The following is a 13,719-nucleotide window of genomic DNA, read 5'->3' on the forward strand; positions in this document are numbered from 1 at the left end:
ACATACCCTACTACTCTGCAAATTGTTTCTTGAACGATTTCACAGTGAATGACATGAAAACATTTTGGAACAGTATTTCTGTATTTCTAGTCTCTTAACATAATGGTCATCTGTTCTTAATATTTGTTGAGTGATTAATCAAATAAATTTAAAGTTCTCTTTTATTATGAAAATAATTAGAAACCTTCATAGTTATGTTATCACATAGTCCTTAAATTTCTGTTTCAACTCAGCCTTGTCAATTATGGACCTAGTGTAATGAAATGATACAGAGAAGTATATGACTTGGTAGTTCTTTCAAAGAATGTAGTAAGTCAGTTAAGCTTTCTAAAAAAATTCTGCTGTCCCTTTCTTTATGCCTTAGCAGGATAACTAAAAGATGAACAAATCACATAATTCTTAATACTAATTTATTCAAAAATGTTTCTTTACTGAATATTATGTTCAGGGGACTGAACAAAACTTTAAAACACTTGTTTTTTCTTAAAACCTTTCACTATCTTGCTTGCTTAAAATATTGGCATTCATTTCATTGTGAGCCAGTTTTAAATTATTAATAGGGTAATTAATAGGTAATTAATAAGCTACTAAACATTAAAATTGAACTAATAAGCTTTAGTTCTTTAAAATAAATATAACATGCTAATATTTATTAATGTTATTAGAACCATTTAGCTTAAGCATGCTTCCCATAAACTGAATATCTAAACATAAAAATCATTCAATAAATAGCCTGTTACTTAAAAAAAAAAATTAAACAATTGCTGTTACAATCTAGTAGTTTTAAAGCATCATACAACTACCTAAGCTTACCTTAGCATCAATTGTTGATCTAATCATTATCCTAGAAACTTTCAAATTTCTCTCTATTGCAAGTGGATCTTCTATCCAGTTTCTACTTTTAGCTTTTAATATGAAAAAATCACTGGTCTTTATATAATCATGTTTTTTTAAGCGTGACATCTCTAGTTATAGGACTTACTCACTGCAAGTAACAGGGTAGTCCTTTTGACAAAATTTTCCTTCCTCAATCCCATAGATGAGGAGGGGATAGGCATTGACATTTCTTTGCTAGCCAAAAGGTTTCCCATTAGTTCTCATACTTCCCAAGCTTTCATAATAATTCTTAATTAAATTCAAGTAGCGTGTGAAGAGAGATTAAATAGAATTTGAAGAAGGGGTGACAGCAGGGACTTTAAATGAAGTTTAATTTTATTCATGTGCAAAGCATAGTGACCAGATTAATGATAAACATGAAAATGTTACAACATCTTTGTCCAATTCAAAAATACTGCCTTTAGAACTACTTTATGTAAAATTTCAATATTTTAAGTCAAGTGTATGGCAGTTCTCTCTTCACTAACTAGGTGGGAGAGGGAAGAAAACATAAAGTTTTTAAAACTAAATAAATAAAAAGAAAGTTATATCCACTTATATTTTACTTACACAAATTTGTTCTTTAAAGAAAGCTTGAAGAGAGAATGGAAATGTAAAGCAAAATAGAGCTATAGTTGTATTTGTTTTCCTAAAATATATGGAGAAACTTCAGAATTGATCTCAAATATAATGAGATTTGCCTTTCCTAGGAAAAAAAAAATAAAACATGAAGTGTCTTAAAAATATCTCATTTTCCAAACCTCCGTGGTGAGGGGCCAGGCTTATATTTGTAGTTCTTCATTGTAAAAGTCTACGTCATAGTTTTCTGTCTTATCCACTACTTTTTTACAGAATTTGAGCCAGTATCCCAGTTTTAATAAAATGCTTTGGAGTTATACAGTACCTTTTTAGAACGTTTATACTCTTGTCATGACGAATTGAAAAATGACATGACAAATTCGAAAATTCTTTATCCATCTAATCTTAAAATCCAAAATAAGATATTTGGGGGAATTCTAAGATTACTTTAACCATGGATTACTTTAGGTTTTAGTTTTTTAAATCATAAGAAAATAAAATGGTTTCCTCATTTTAGATTGGGTTTTTAGTATTGGTCAGTTTGAAAGTGTAGCTACTTTAAGAGTTGTGAGTGGTGTTACATTTTGATCAGTTACAGAATGAGTTACACAACTCAAAGGCTTTAGGTAATCAAAAATTAAGTTTGTTTTCTTTCCTGTTCTAGTTACCGGTTTACTAAAATAGTGAGCATACATGATCACTTGAAAATTGGGCTTCTGGAGCACCTGAACAGAAAGGGAGTGGTTCATATTCAGCATTACAAAAGACAACTTTCTCTTTTTGAAGGGGATTACTTTGACTATTTTCCAGGTACTGGGGAAATTCCAGATTCATTACAAGTTATTGGGATGGCTATTAATTATTCATTTCCTAAAATATGTTGATTATAGACTTGAGATTTGGTTATATAGTAGAACTCTATTTCAATTCATCAATTTTTTAAAAATATATAGAAGTTTATAGTGAAATACAAAATTGAGACTCTTACATGAGTCACTCTTTCAAAGAACTCGAGAAACATCAGTCTTACTGATCAGAACATATTTAATGGAAGAACTTTTTGAAAGTAATGTAAGAGGAATAGGATTTTTGCATGTGTATGTAAGGAAAAGTTATGTACAAAACATTGTAGTCTTTCCTGGAATGAGAGAGAATCATACTTCACATAATACTCCAATTTTAGGATGTTGGGTTAAGGGCAGAAATTTATAACCAGAGAGTTTTTCATAGATAATTAATACTTTATAAAATAGTCCAATGGTATATGCATTCTTTTTAAAAAAGTTCTTCATGGTGACAGTGATTAAAGGTCTTTATACATTGAGCCATATAGAATGTCCACTGGATGAGATACTTGATTATTTAGAAGAATTTTTTTAAGAATTGTGGTGTCTAGTTCCAGGTTGATTTGGGAAAAAGAGTCTTCATGAAAATATATTACCAAATATTTTTCTTTCACATATCTTTTACTTATATGGATTTATCTTGACAGTTATTTTTTGGAGTATTCACAGTAGTTATTTTTCCTTCATTAGGAAAGCCTCTTTAGGCATTATTTGGACTTTATTTTTGAATTTGTAGAACTTTAAACAGGTTATAGTTATATAACAGGGTGCAATTCAGATCTTAGTCAAGTGTTTTCCCAGTGTTCTCAATCTCTAAGGACTGATTTACTGTATAAGTTTTTATTCATTTATCACACCTTTATTACGGTATGTGCCAGGCATTGTGCTAGATGCTAAGTTACAAAGGTGAATAAGACATGGACTCTGCTCTCAAGATAAGGACAGTCTAAGTGAGTTCAAGGTACAGCATTAGTCCAGAAGAAGGAATGTTAGTTCTTCCTTGAGGTGCTGAGATGTTAAGATGAGTTTTAAAGAATAAATAGGAATTTCTTACAGGGGAAGAATGTTCTAAGAAGGGGAGGAGTACATGCTAAGGCTCAGTCTTAATAGGTTAAACTAAGGAATATATCTTAAGACCCCTTATTCAAATTCACATTCAAGAATACTCCTACTTGCAATTTCCATTTTAAATGCATATGTGAGCACAAGTAGAGAACTACAAAGCCATTTTGAGGAACAGATACATTTGCTCACAAAACGATTGGCTTGCACATAATACACCATTCTCATCATTCCTCATGGATCAACATCTTTTCATGCTAGCTTATATCCTCAACCTTCCAGTTAGCCAGCTGTGAAGATGCTGTATCACAAAGGCTAAATTAATGAATGCCAAAAGTCTACCATACACTAAATATGAAATTTTAGTATTTCATATTACCATATACTAAATGTGAAATTTAGTTTTTTAATCCTTAGATCTTCAAATGCTCTTGTCAGTTTTGCACACTATTAACTTGCCTAGGGATCATAAAAAACATTTAAATAAATAATTTGCCTAGTTAACAAGTGCATTTGCCTGTTGATTAATGTAGCTTTTTTACTTTTTCTCTCTTGCATCAAGAATTGAAACTACTAGTACAGAATCTTTTTCTTCAGTCTGATTATTGCTTTATTTTTAACATGGTATTTGACAGAATTCTACCCGATATTGGGACCAACTCTAGACACAATTATAATACAAACAAAATGTGGCTTGAGATACGTGTTTTATGATCAGTCACATTACTTCATATATGGACCTCATTTTTTTGGTGATGACTTGTAAGAGGTAGTTCTTAAACTATGAAAGTGTTCGCATTTGTCAGTGTCAGGCAGTTGAAATCAAATGAATTAACAGGTGAAGCTCAAAATAGCCTGTGACTATTAGAATGTCACAAAACTCATAAGTAGCTATAAAAATAACATACTAACATGGTTTATATAATCCTTTTTGTTTTTATCATACATTCATATATATTCTCAGGTTTTGTGGGGGGGGTTTCATTCTCAGTTTTTGCTAAGAAAACCATGTATGTTAAGGATGAGGGTTTTTTTTTTTTTATTTTGCAGTTCAGGAAACATTGAGAATAAGAGATATATCCACATAGGCACAACATATGTTGTATGATTTTTAGTCCATATTACATTACTGGAGTAAAGTATCATGAGTTAAAAAGGACATTTCCTATGTCTACATATGTAGGACTTCTAATATATATATATATGCCTTAAGAAAGGAATTGTTCTGGAACAGTCCCAATCAGATAGGAAAGTGATGTTTTTATAATAGAAGAATCTTTGAGAGAAATGCTTCAGAACTCTGGTTATAGTTTTTATTATTGAACTAATGAAAGTTATCTTTATTCTTTAAAACATTGTATTTAATGGCAGCCAGTCCAGGTATCCAATTTTCTTGTAATTGTCAAAGATGTTCATGTTTCTAAGATAGCCTCATGTTAAAAGATTGAATAATGAGTTGCATAAATTAAAAATCAAGCTGTATTATGACCAAATTTAAGAAATGGGCTTCTTTCTTCTACCAGAATGATGGCATTGAATACTGATGTCACCTGGAGGAAATATTTTAGTTGTTTGAGCTCTATTACAATAGTTCCTTGAAATTTATACCAAAAGAGAACTTTTAATGTTTAACTGGTTTTCATATTATTTCAAGAATATAGTGACTCCTATAATAACATTATATTCAAGGTGAAGGAGAAAATTATGGTATTTTCAAGATGAGGAAAAAAAGTCTAACATCAGTTTAGTTTTTAAACTATTATGATCTATGTAGTAGAACAGTTAAACTGGCTATTGAATTTCTGTATTTGTGTTTCAGAAAATTTTTAGAAAAATTAAGGTTGTGAGTTCCTTAAAACATTATGTTCAGCAAATAAGATGCTTTGGGGGACCATTTAGGATTTAATAGTTTACATTTAAATATAAAGTTTATCTCAAAATATATTGGTTATGATATCTTGACAGGAAATACAGGCAGTTACTTACTAAGACTATTTGTGCTTTGTTGTTTAGTTTGTTATCAGTGAATTATAATCATCTTCAAACTGGCATGAGTCACTATGAAAATAAGCACTGGTCTCTGTGTCATTGACTTTTTAAAAATCCAAGTAGAGGCCCACTACAAAGCAGATGGTAGATTAAATGAAAGTCAAACAAAAGGGGACCAGGGAGTTTTTAATAGGTGCTGTCTTTTTGGATTTAGTATTCAGGTAGAAGTGCTTGAAGAAACTTTTGAAATTATTCATTACAAGCAAAAATATTTTTGCCTTACTTTGTGATATATCATTCAACAAAATTTGAGTACTCTGTGCCAAACATTGAAAGAAAAGAGTTAAAAAAAAGAAGAAGAAGAAATGGAGGATAAATACATTAGTAAATATAGGCAAAAAACATTTTAACTAAGCATGCATTTATTGTATACATGCTAAATGCCAAGGGACATTGTGCTCAGTGCTAGAGACATGAATTTAAAGGATATCATGATTCCTGCTCTCGTGGAAGTCTCAGTCTATTTGGCAAGACAGACAACCTAAAAATTAAAGTTACACTATATTATAAAATAAATGCTGTAATAAAAGTAAGCACTAAGCAGTAAGAAAACATACAGGAGGAAACGCTATAAGGGAACCTGGGAATCCTTCCCAGACAGGATACCTGAATGGTTTAGTAGAAGTTAGTAAGGCAAAGAAGGTATATTTCATATAGGTAGAGTAATGAGAACTTAAAAAGTGAGAGAATGCATGGAGGTCAAAGAACCACAAGTAATCAAATAAGGCTGGGATGGAAGTTTTTTTGTTTTTTGTTTTTTTAAAGGTATTTTATTGACAAGGGATGAGGCTAAATAGATGGGCAAAAGACAGACCCTTCTAAAGATTTGAAATTTTAATCTGAAATTGCTATTAAAGGATTTGTAGCAAGGAAGTGACATAATTAAGTCATAAATTTTAGTGACAAATTTTAGAAAGATCACTCTGGATGCTATGGAAAGCTAAAAAGATTTTCAATTATAGTTGGAAGCTCTTTGCAAGATAAGGATAAACATGAATAATTAGGTAAAAACAAAGCTCAAGAATTATTCATGTTTGCACAACTTGGTTTTTTGAAGTGTTTAAACGGTAAAGCATTAGGTTCTTTATATAATTGTTACACGCAGTAGTAGAATATTATATTCTTAGTATAACCCTGAGCTGATCAAATATAAGGATTTGAAAACTAATTAATAATTGTTGTAAATGCTGTCTGACCTCCAGTTTGCCTCATCGACTATTTAGTGTTGGTCCTTTTTGTACTAAATGAGATGATACTGCTAAGTGATGGCATTTATGCCCTATGTAGTCATGGTGTATTCTAGGTTGCCTGGCCCTACCTCCAGTGCTGGGTTTATAATTAAAATGACATATATTACAAAAAGAAAAGAGAAAATGAAACTCAGAAGGCCTGTAAGATTATGAAAGTTTGAGATATAAAAGGAATTAAGAGGAAAGGTAGAAAAAAAGTCCCTTCCCTAATTACTTCCTACACTGTAGCTTACCTCTTGTTCACATAAAATATTTTACTGTTGAAAAAGACATGTAAATAACTTTACAGGCTGTATAGCCCACCTCAAACATTTTTTAACTGTTGATAATATTTTTATTGCCTAAGAATAATACAATAACAAGTTCCATGATATTATAAAGGGTTCTCCCTTTTACCTTGAGGTAGGGGCCAGACTACCAGTTTGGACAGTATTATTTTTATTAGAAAATTCCAAAATAGATATCATAGTTATATGAGTACTCATAAATTGATTTATAATTGAAACCACAAAATATAACGCCGTAATCTATTTTTAAGGATTGAATATGCTTAATTTTGGAGTTTTAGCCAAACAGTATATGACATATAGTCATAGTTTATAGCATCCAAGTTATCAGCATGAACTCAGCAGGCTGAACCTTTCATAGTTACCAAAACTATTTAACTTATTCCATGTGAGTGGTAAGCAAGCTTTGAAAAACTTTTATTTCCATTAATATAAGTCTGAACTATCATAAGAACAGGTTTCTACTACTCTATGTGCAAGCAACTAGCTTCACTTAAGGCACTTTGTCACTTTACTCCAAGACAAATATCTTCCTGCAGCCAAAAAAAAGTTAACCTATATGACCGTATGTCTGTGTCAGTCATTACATGTTCTAATTAATGGCTCTAGACATCTACTTGATAAAGTAATATTCGGTTCAAAATGAAGTCACATTTTATGGTATTATCAACTTAAAAAATTATTTCATCTTGAGATAAAATATTGTGGAAAAACTACCTCCGCCGTCTATTTTATTTTAAATCCTAAATTATTTAATTCAAAATGGAACAGAGCTGGAGAATTAATTTATTCATAATTTTAATCTTGCCATAAAGGAAAGTTGGATTGTTGTGTTATTAAAGAAGAGCTAGAAGAAGTAAGAACACAGCCAGAGTTCACATAAAAGTTTGTTTTCTGAGGTTCAGCTGATCTGTCCTCTCCCTTCTAAAAATGGTTGATCCAAAAGGAAAGTTTAGAAGGCTGCACTTTCATGATAAGGAACTGACAATGGAAGCAGTAAATACCTCTTTAAAGTTCATTTCTTGCTTGCCCTCTGTCTCAGTTTTTACCTACTCAGGCTAATTTGCAGATGCCTGGGACGATTAGACAATCCATAATTTCTACCAGTCAAGTAAAAGAAGGAAAGAAAATTCTGAGCTTCTCTCCCAGTTAACCAGTAGTTTGCTGTGGTTAAAATTAATGCAGATTTTACAGCAACAAATATTAGCGTTTTCATTTACTATAAGTAATTGACTTGAAATTTGGGAAATGAATAGTTGAGTACATCATTTGAGTGCTTATTTGATCAGTTACTTATTAGTGCAAGAGGCCATCATGTAAATTTTTTGCTGTATATTATCACTTTGTTTCTCTCTACATTTTAACATGTTTAACGTGTGGTTTCTTTTACTTGAAAATATATTTTATTCTTTGCAGTGTTTGAGCAATACACCTCCACTTACTGAATATTTCCTGAATGATAAGTATCAAGAAGAACTGAATTTTGACAATCCCTTAGGAATGAGAGGTGAAATAGCTAAATCTTATGCTGAATTGATCAAGCAAATGTGGTCTGGAAAATTCAGCTACGTCACACCAAGAGCCTTTAAGGTTAGTATGGTAAATACATTTTCAACAAGGCCTATATCACACGCAAGAGGACAAAAATCTTTGGGAAAGGGGTAAAAAATCATAGCTATTACAATGGTTTGTGGCCCTCCAAAGGGACTCAGCACATAAATACATACACAGCATATATGGTATTAAATTTTCAGGGTGGGGCACATAATAGATGATTAATTTAAGCTGTCCAAAAAGAGTTCTGGAGGTTGGTAAAGGAAATAATGAAATAAAGTTTGAGAAACACTGGTATGGTTCAAAATGACTACAGACAGCAGTGAGCATTTGCAGATTGTTTTAGAATTACAGCACATCTCTAAGAAACCTATATAAATATTTTATACAAATGTAAAGACTAAATTTGGGCATGTCATTAAACTCTTAAGAACTCTATTTTGCGAGTCATTATTGGTTTGAAAAATTATTGAAATGAAACTGGTCTGCAAAGTGAGCACTAAATATTAATTAAATATATTTTCAATATAATTCTTAAACTATGTTTTTTCTTATTTGTGAGGTAGTTAATTCTTAGAATCAAAATCTCAAGTAATTTAGTTTGTCATTCAAATAAGAATTGAACTGAAATTTAGCTTTATATTGTTGAAGTTTTCCTAATTAATTATATGGGTGAGATTTATGAGAAATTTTAAATGTTTGAAGAAAATAAGCAGTTTTCAACCGTTTTTTTTTTTTTTGTTTGTTTGTTTTTTTGTGGCACCCGGGCCTCTCACTGTTGTGTCCTCTCTCGTTGCGGAGCACAGGCTCCAGACGCGCAGGCTCAGTGGCCATGGCTCACGGGCCCAGCCGCTCCGCGGCATGTGGGATCTTCCCGAACCGGGGCACGAACCCATGTCCCCTGCATCGGCAGGCGGACTCTCAACCACTGCGCCACCAGGGAAGCCCTCAACCGTTTTTTATACAACTTAAATGATGTTCATATAGAACATGGACTGGGCCACATTTTATTAACTATGTACTAGTTCTTAAAAAATAAAAGACAAATCAAAAGAAGTCCTGCATTTATCTTCCTTAACTTTCCAAACTTAGGACAAACTAGTTCAGACAAGTCATTTCTCAACCCTTATCCGTGATTCCAATTAGTTTCATTTTACAAGATGTTCTCAATTATGTGTAAATAGGTCCTTGATATCTGACTTTTTCCTTTTGCATTTCTTTTCAGTCTCATCAAAAAAATACTTAGCACTGCAAAGACTAGGAAAATTATATATGAACATGAATATTCTTTTTATCTCTATGAGATTTATCCTCTCTTTACACACAGAAATTAAATGAGAGCATTGTACTTTTTTTTTTTTTTGCATTGTACTTTTTTCAAGTGACCCAGAAATGTTACTGAATTTTAAGTGTTTAGTGTTTCCCAATCCTTCGTACAAAACTATACCATATTTTCTCAATGTTCTCTCCTTAGGTCAGCATTTCTTTTCTATTTTACAGATTAGTTATCATTATTAAAATATTTTTAGATATGTAATTCTTTACATGTATTTATCCATATGTAATTATCGTATCTGCATATGACTGCAAAAGTGCCACAAGTTGATTTGAGTGTTACACATAAATTTTAGGAAGTAGGTGAATTCACAAATATGGAATCTGTGAATAATGAAAATTGACTATATATTTTTTAAATCAATCTTGTCCCTAGAACTGATTTTATAGTTTTGCTTCTCTTACAGACACAGGTAGGACGTTTTGCACCTCAGTTCTCTGGATACCAGCAACAAGACTGTCAAGAACTATTAGCTTTCCTATTAGATGGACTACATGAGGATTTGAATAGAATTAGAAAAAAACCATATATACAGTTAAAAGATGCTGATGGAAGACCAGATAAGGTAAATTTAACCATATTATTGTCACCATTGTTATAATAATGTGGTATCTCTTTGTAATATGTGTCTGTTTTCCTTACAGGTAGTTGCTGAAGAAGCCTGGGAAAACCATTTAAAAAGAAATGATTCTATCATAGTAGATATATTTCATGGCCTTTTTAAATCAACTTTAGTTTGTCCTGAATGTGCTAAGATTTCAGTAACATTTGATCCTTTTTGTTACTTGACACTTCCATTGCCCATGAAAAAGGAACGTACCTTGGAAGTTTATTTAGTTAGAATGGATCCACTTACGAAACCTATGCAGGTAGGAAGTGATTAATTTCTTTGCATTTGTTATTTTTATAAAAGATTAGTGTTGAGTCCTTATGCCTCAAGTACAATTCGATAATAAGCTGTTTTGCATAAGAGATTTTTATACACTAATTAGTACAACTTTTCAGAACCTTGAAAGGGTGAGGGATGTGTAAAGTACCATTATTTGTCATGTAAAAACAAAATTCTCAAAGACTTTTTCTTATCAAAGAAAAATGAGAGGTGGTTTGATTTTACAATATTGGTATGAATATTAGCTTACAAAGATTAATAACATAGTAATTTCCCAGTTTTCCAACTTGAACTTTCTTTAATGTTCATTGTAATATTTTTCCTACTGGCTGTTGGAAGAGAAACTAATACTTGCTATACATTTTGATTCATATAATGATAAGATAATGGTATATTTACTTTTTAACATCTTTATTGGAGTATAATTGCTTCACAATGTTGTGTTAGTTTCTGCTGTATAACAAAGTGAATCAGTTATATGTATACATATATCCCCATATCCCCTCCGTCTTGCATCTCATTCCCACCCTGCCTATCCCACCCCTCTAGGTGGTCACAAAGCACGAAGCTGATCTCCCTGTGCGATGCAGCTGCTTCCCACTAGCTATCTATTTTACATTTGGTAGTGTATATATGTCAGTGCTACTCTCTCACTTCATCCCAGCTTACCCTTTGCCCTCCCTGTGTCCTCAGGTCCATTCTGTACATCTGCATCTTTATTCCTGTCCTGCCCCTGCCTTTTTTTTTTTTTTTTTTTTGATTCCATATATATGTGTTAGCATACAGAATTTGTTTTTCTCTTTCTGACTTACTTCGCTCTGTATGACAGACTCTAGGACCATCCACCTCACTACAAATAACTCAATTTCATTTCTTTTTATGGCTGAGTAATATTCCATTGTATATATGTACCACATCTTCTTTATCCATTCACCTGTCGATGGACACTTAGGTTGCTTCCATGTCCTGGCTATTGTAAATAGTGCTGCAGTGAATATTGTGGTACATGACTCTTTATGAATTATGGTTTTCTCAGGGTATATGCCCAGTAGTGGGATTGCTGGGTTGTACTGTAGTTCTATTTTTAGTTTTTTAAGGAACCTCCATAGTGGCTATATCAATTTACATTCCCACCAAGAGTGCAAGAGAGTTCCCTTTTCTCCACACCCTCTGAGGCATTTATTGTTTGTAGATTTTTTGATGATGGCCATTCTGACTGGTGTGAGGTGATACCTCATTGTAGTTTTGATTTGCATTTCTCTAATGATTAGTGATGTTGAGCATCCTTTCATGTGTTTGTTGGCAATCTGTATATCTTCTTTGGAGAAATGTCTATTTAGATCTTCTGCCCATTTTTGGATTGGGTTGTTTGTTTTTTTGTATTGAGCTGCCTGAGCTGCTTGTATATTTTGGAGATTAATCCTTTGTCAGTTGCTTCATTTGCAAATATTTTCTCCCGTTCTGAGGATTGTCTTTTTGTCTTGTTTATGATTTCCTTTGCTATGCAAAAGCTTTAAAGTTTCATTAGGTCCCATTTGTTTATTTTTGTTTTTATTTCCATTTCTCTAGGAGGAGGGTCAAAAGGATCTTGCTGTGATTTATGTCATAGAGTGTTCTGCCTGTGTTTTCCTCCAAGAGTTTTATAGTGTCTGAGCTTATATTTAGGTCTTTAATCCATTTTGAGTTTATTTTTGGGTATGGTAGTAGGAAGTGTTCTAACTTCATTCTTTTACATGTAGCTGTCCAGTTTTCCCAGCACCACTTATTGAAGAGGCTGTCTTTTCTCCATTGTATACTCTTGCCTCCTTTATCAAAGATAAGGTGATCATATGTGGGTGGGTTTATCTCTGGGCTTTCTATCCTGTTCCATTGATCTTTATTGCTGTTTTTGTGCCAGAACCATACTGTCTTGATTACTGTAGCTTAATAATATAGTCTGAAGTCAGGGAGCCTGATTCCTCCAGCTCCGTTTTTCTTTCTCAAGATTGCTTTTGGCTATTCAGGGTCTTTTGTGTTTCCATACAAATTGTGAAATTTTTGGTTCTAGTTTGTGAAAAATGCCCTTGGTAGTTTGTTAGGGATTGCACTGAATCTGTAGATTGCTTTAGATAGTAGAGTCATTTGCACCATGTTGATTCTTCCCATCCAAGAACATGGTATATCTCTCCATCTGTTTGTATCATCTTTAATTTCTTTTCATCAGTGTCTTATAGTCTTTTGCATATAGGTCTTTTGCCTCCTTAGACAGGCTTATTCCTAGGTATTTTATTCTTTTTGTTGCAGTGATAAATGGGAGTGTTTCCTTAATTTCTCTTTCAGATTTTTCATTATTAGTGTATAGGAATGCAAGAGATTTCTGTGCATTAATTTTGTATCCTGCTACTTTACCAAATTCATTGATTAGCTCTAGTAGTTTTCTGGTAGCATCTTTAGGACTCTATGTATAGTCTCATGTCATCTTCAAATAGTGACAGTTTTACTTCTTCTTTTCCAATTTGGATTCCTTTTATTTCTTTGTCTTTGTTTGTTTGCTGTGGCTAAAACTTCCAAACTATGTTGAATAATAGTGGCGAGAGTGGGCAACCTTGCCTTGTTCCTGATCTTAGAGGAAATGGTTTCGATAATGGTATATTCAAATACCTGTAATTTTTAGGCATCTTAAGAACCTGGAAAAGAAGTGGAAATTTAGTTAGGCTAAAAATACTTGTTTCAATAATGTTCTAATCTTTTAACAGTTTAGGTTATCAAATAACACTTAGTCTATGCAAGAGCCCTGTGCTAGACCTTAATATCAGTTGTCTGCCTGATTCCATTGCCTAGTGTTATAATTGGATTATTTTATATTTTATGGAGCAAAACACTATATTTTCTCCCTTTATTAATCAGTTAATCGTTTTCTGATGCTTGACCCTCCCTAATAAAAGTATTTCGTTCCTTTTCTTCCTCCTGTTACCCTAATTTCTATTATAGCACTTACCAAATTTTATCATGA

General features: G+C 32.4%; 1 protein-coding gene across 7 annotated transcripts in view; it reads left to right on the plus strand.

Moving 5' to 3' along the window:
- Window positions 1-13,719, plus strand: part of USP15 (ubiquitin specific peptidase 15) — a 127,820-nt gene that overhangs the window by 95,062 nt on the left and 19,039 nt on the right. For 4 of the 7 annotated variants that reach the window (XM_027106875.1, XM_027106877.1, XM_027106880.1 and 1 more), the window contains 3 exons: window positions 8,365-8,538; window positions 10,245-10,403; window positions 10,483-10,707. In XM_027106875.1, coding sequence (XP_026962676.1) covers window positions 8,365-8,538; window positions 10,245-10,403; window positions 10,483-10,707 — 558 coding nt within the window. Of the gene's footprint in view, window positions 1-2,119; window positions 2,266-8,364; window positions 8,539-10,244; window positions 10,404-10,482; window positions 10,708-13,719 lie in introns of those variants that run through there. The other 3 variants (XM_027106881.1, XM_027106878.1, XM_027106882.1) reach the window with 3 other exon arrangements.

Source organism: Aethalodelphis obliquidens, unplaced genomic scaffold (assembly GCF_003676395.1).
Source record: "Aethalodelphis obliquidens isolate GAN/ISIS:26980383/991018 unplaced genomic scaffold, ASM367639v1 scaffold8, whole genome shotgun sequence".
Lineage (NCBI taxonomy): Eukaryota > Metazoa > Chordata > Mammalia > Artiodactyla > Delphinidae > Aethalodelphis > Aethalodelphis obliquidens.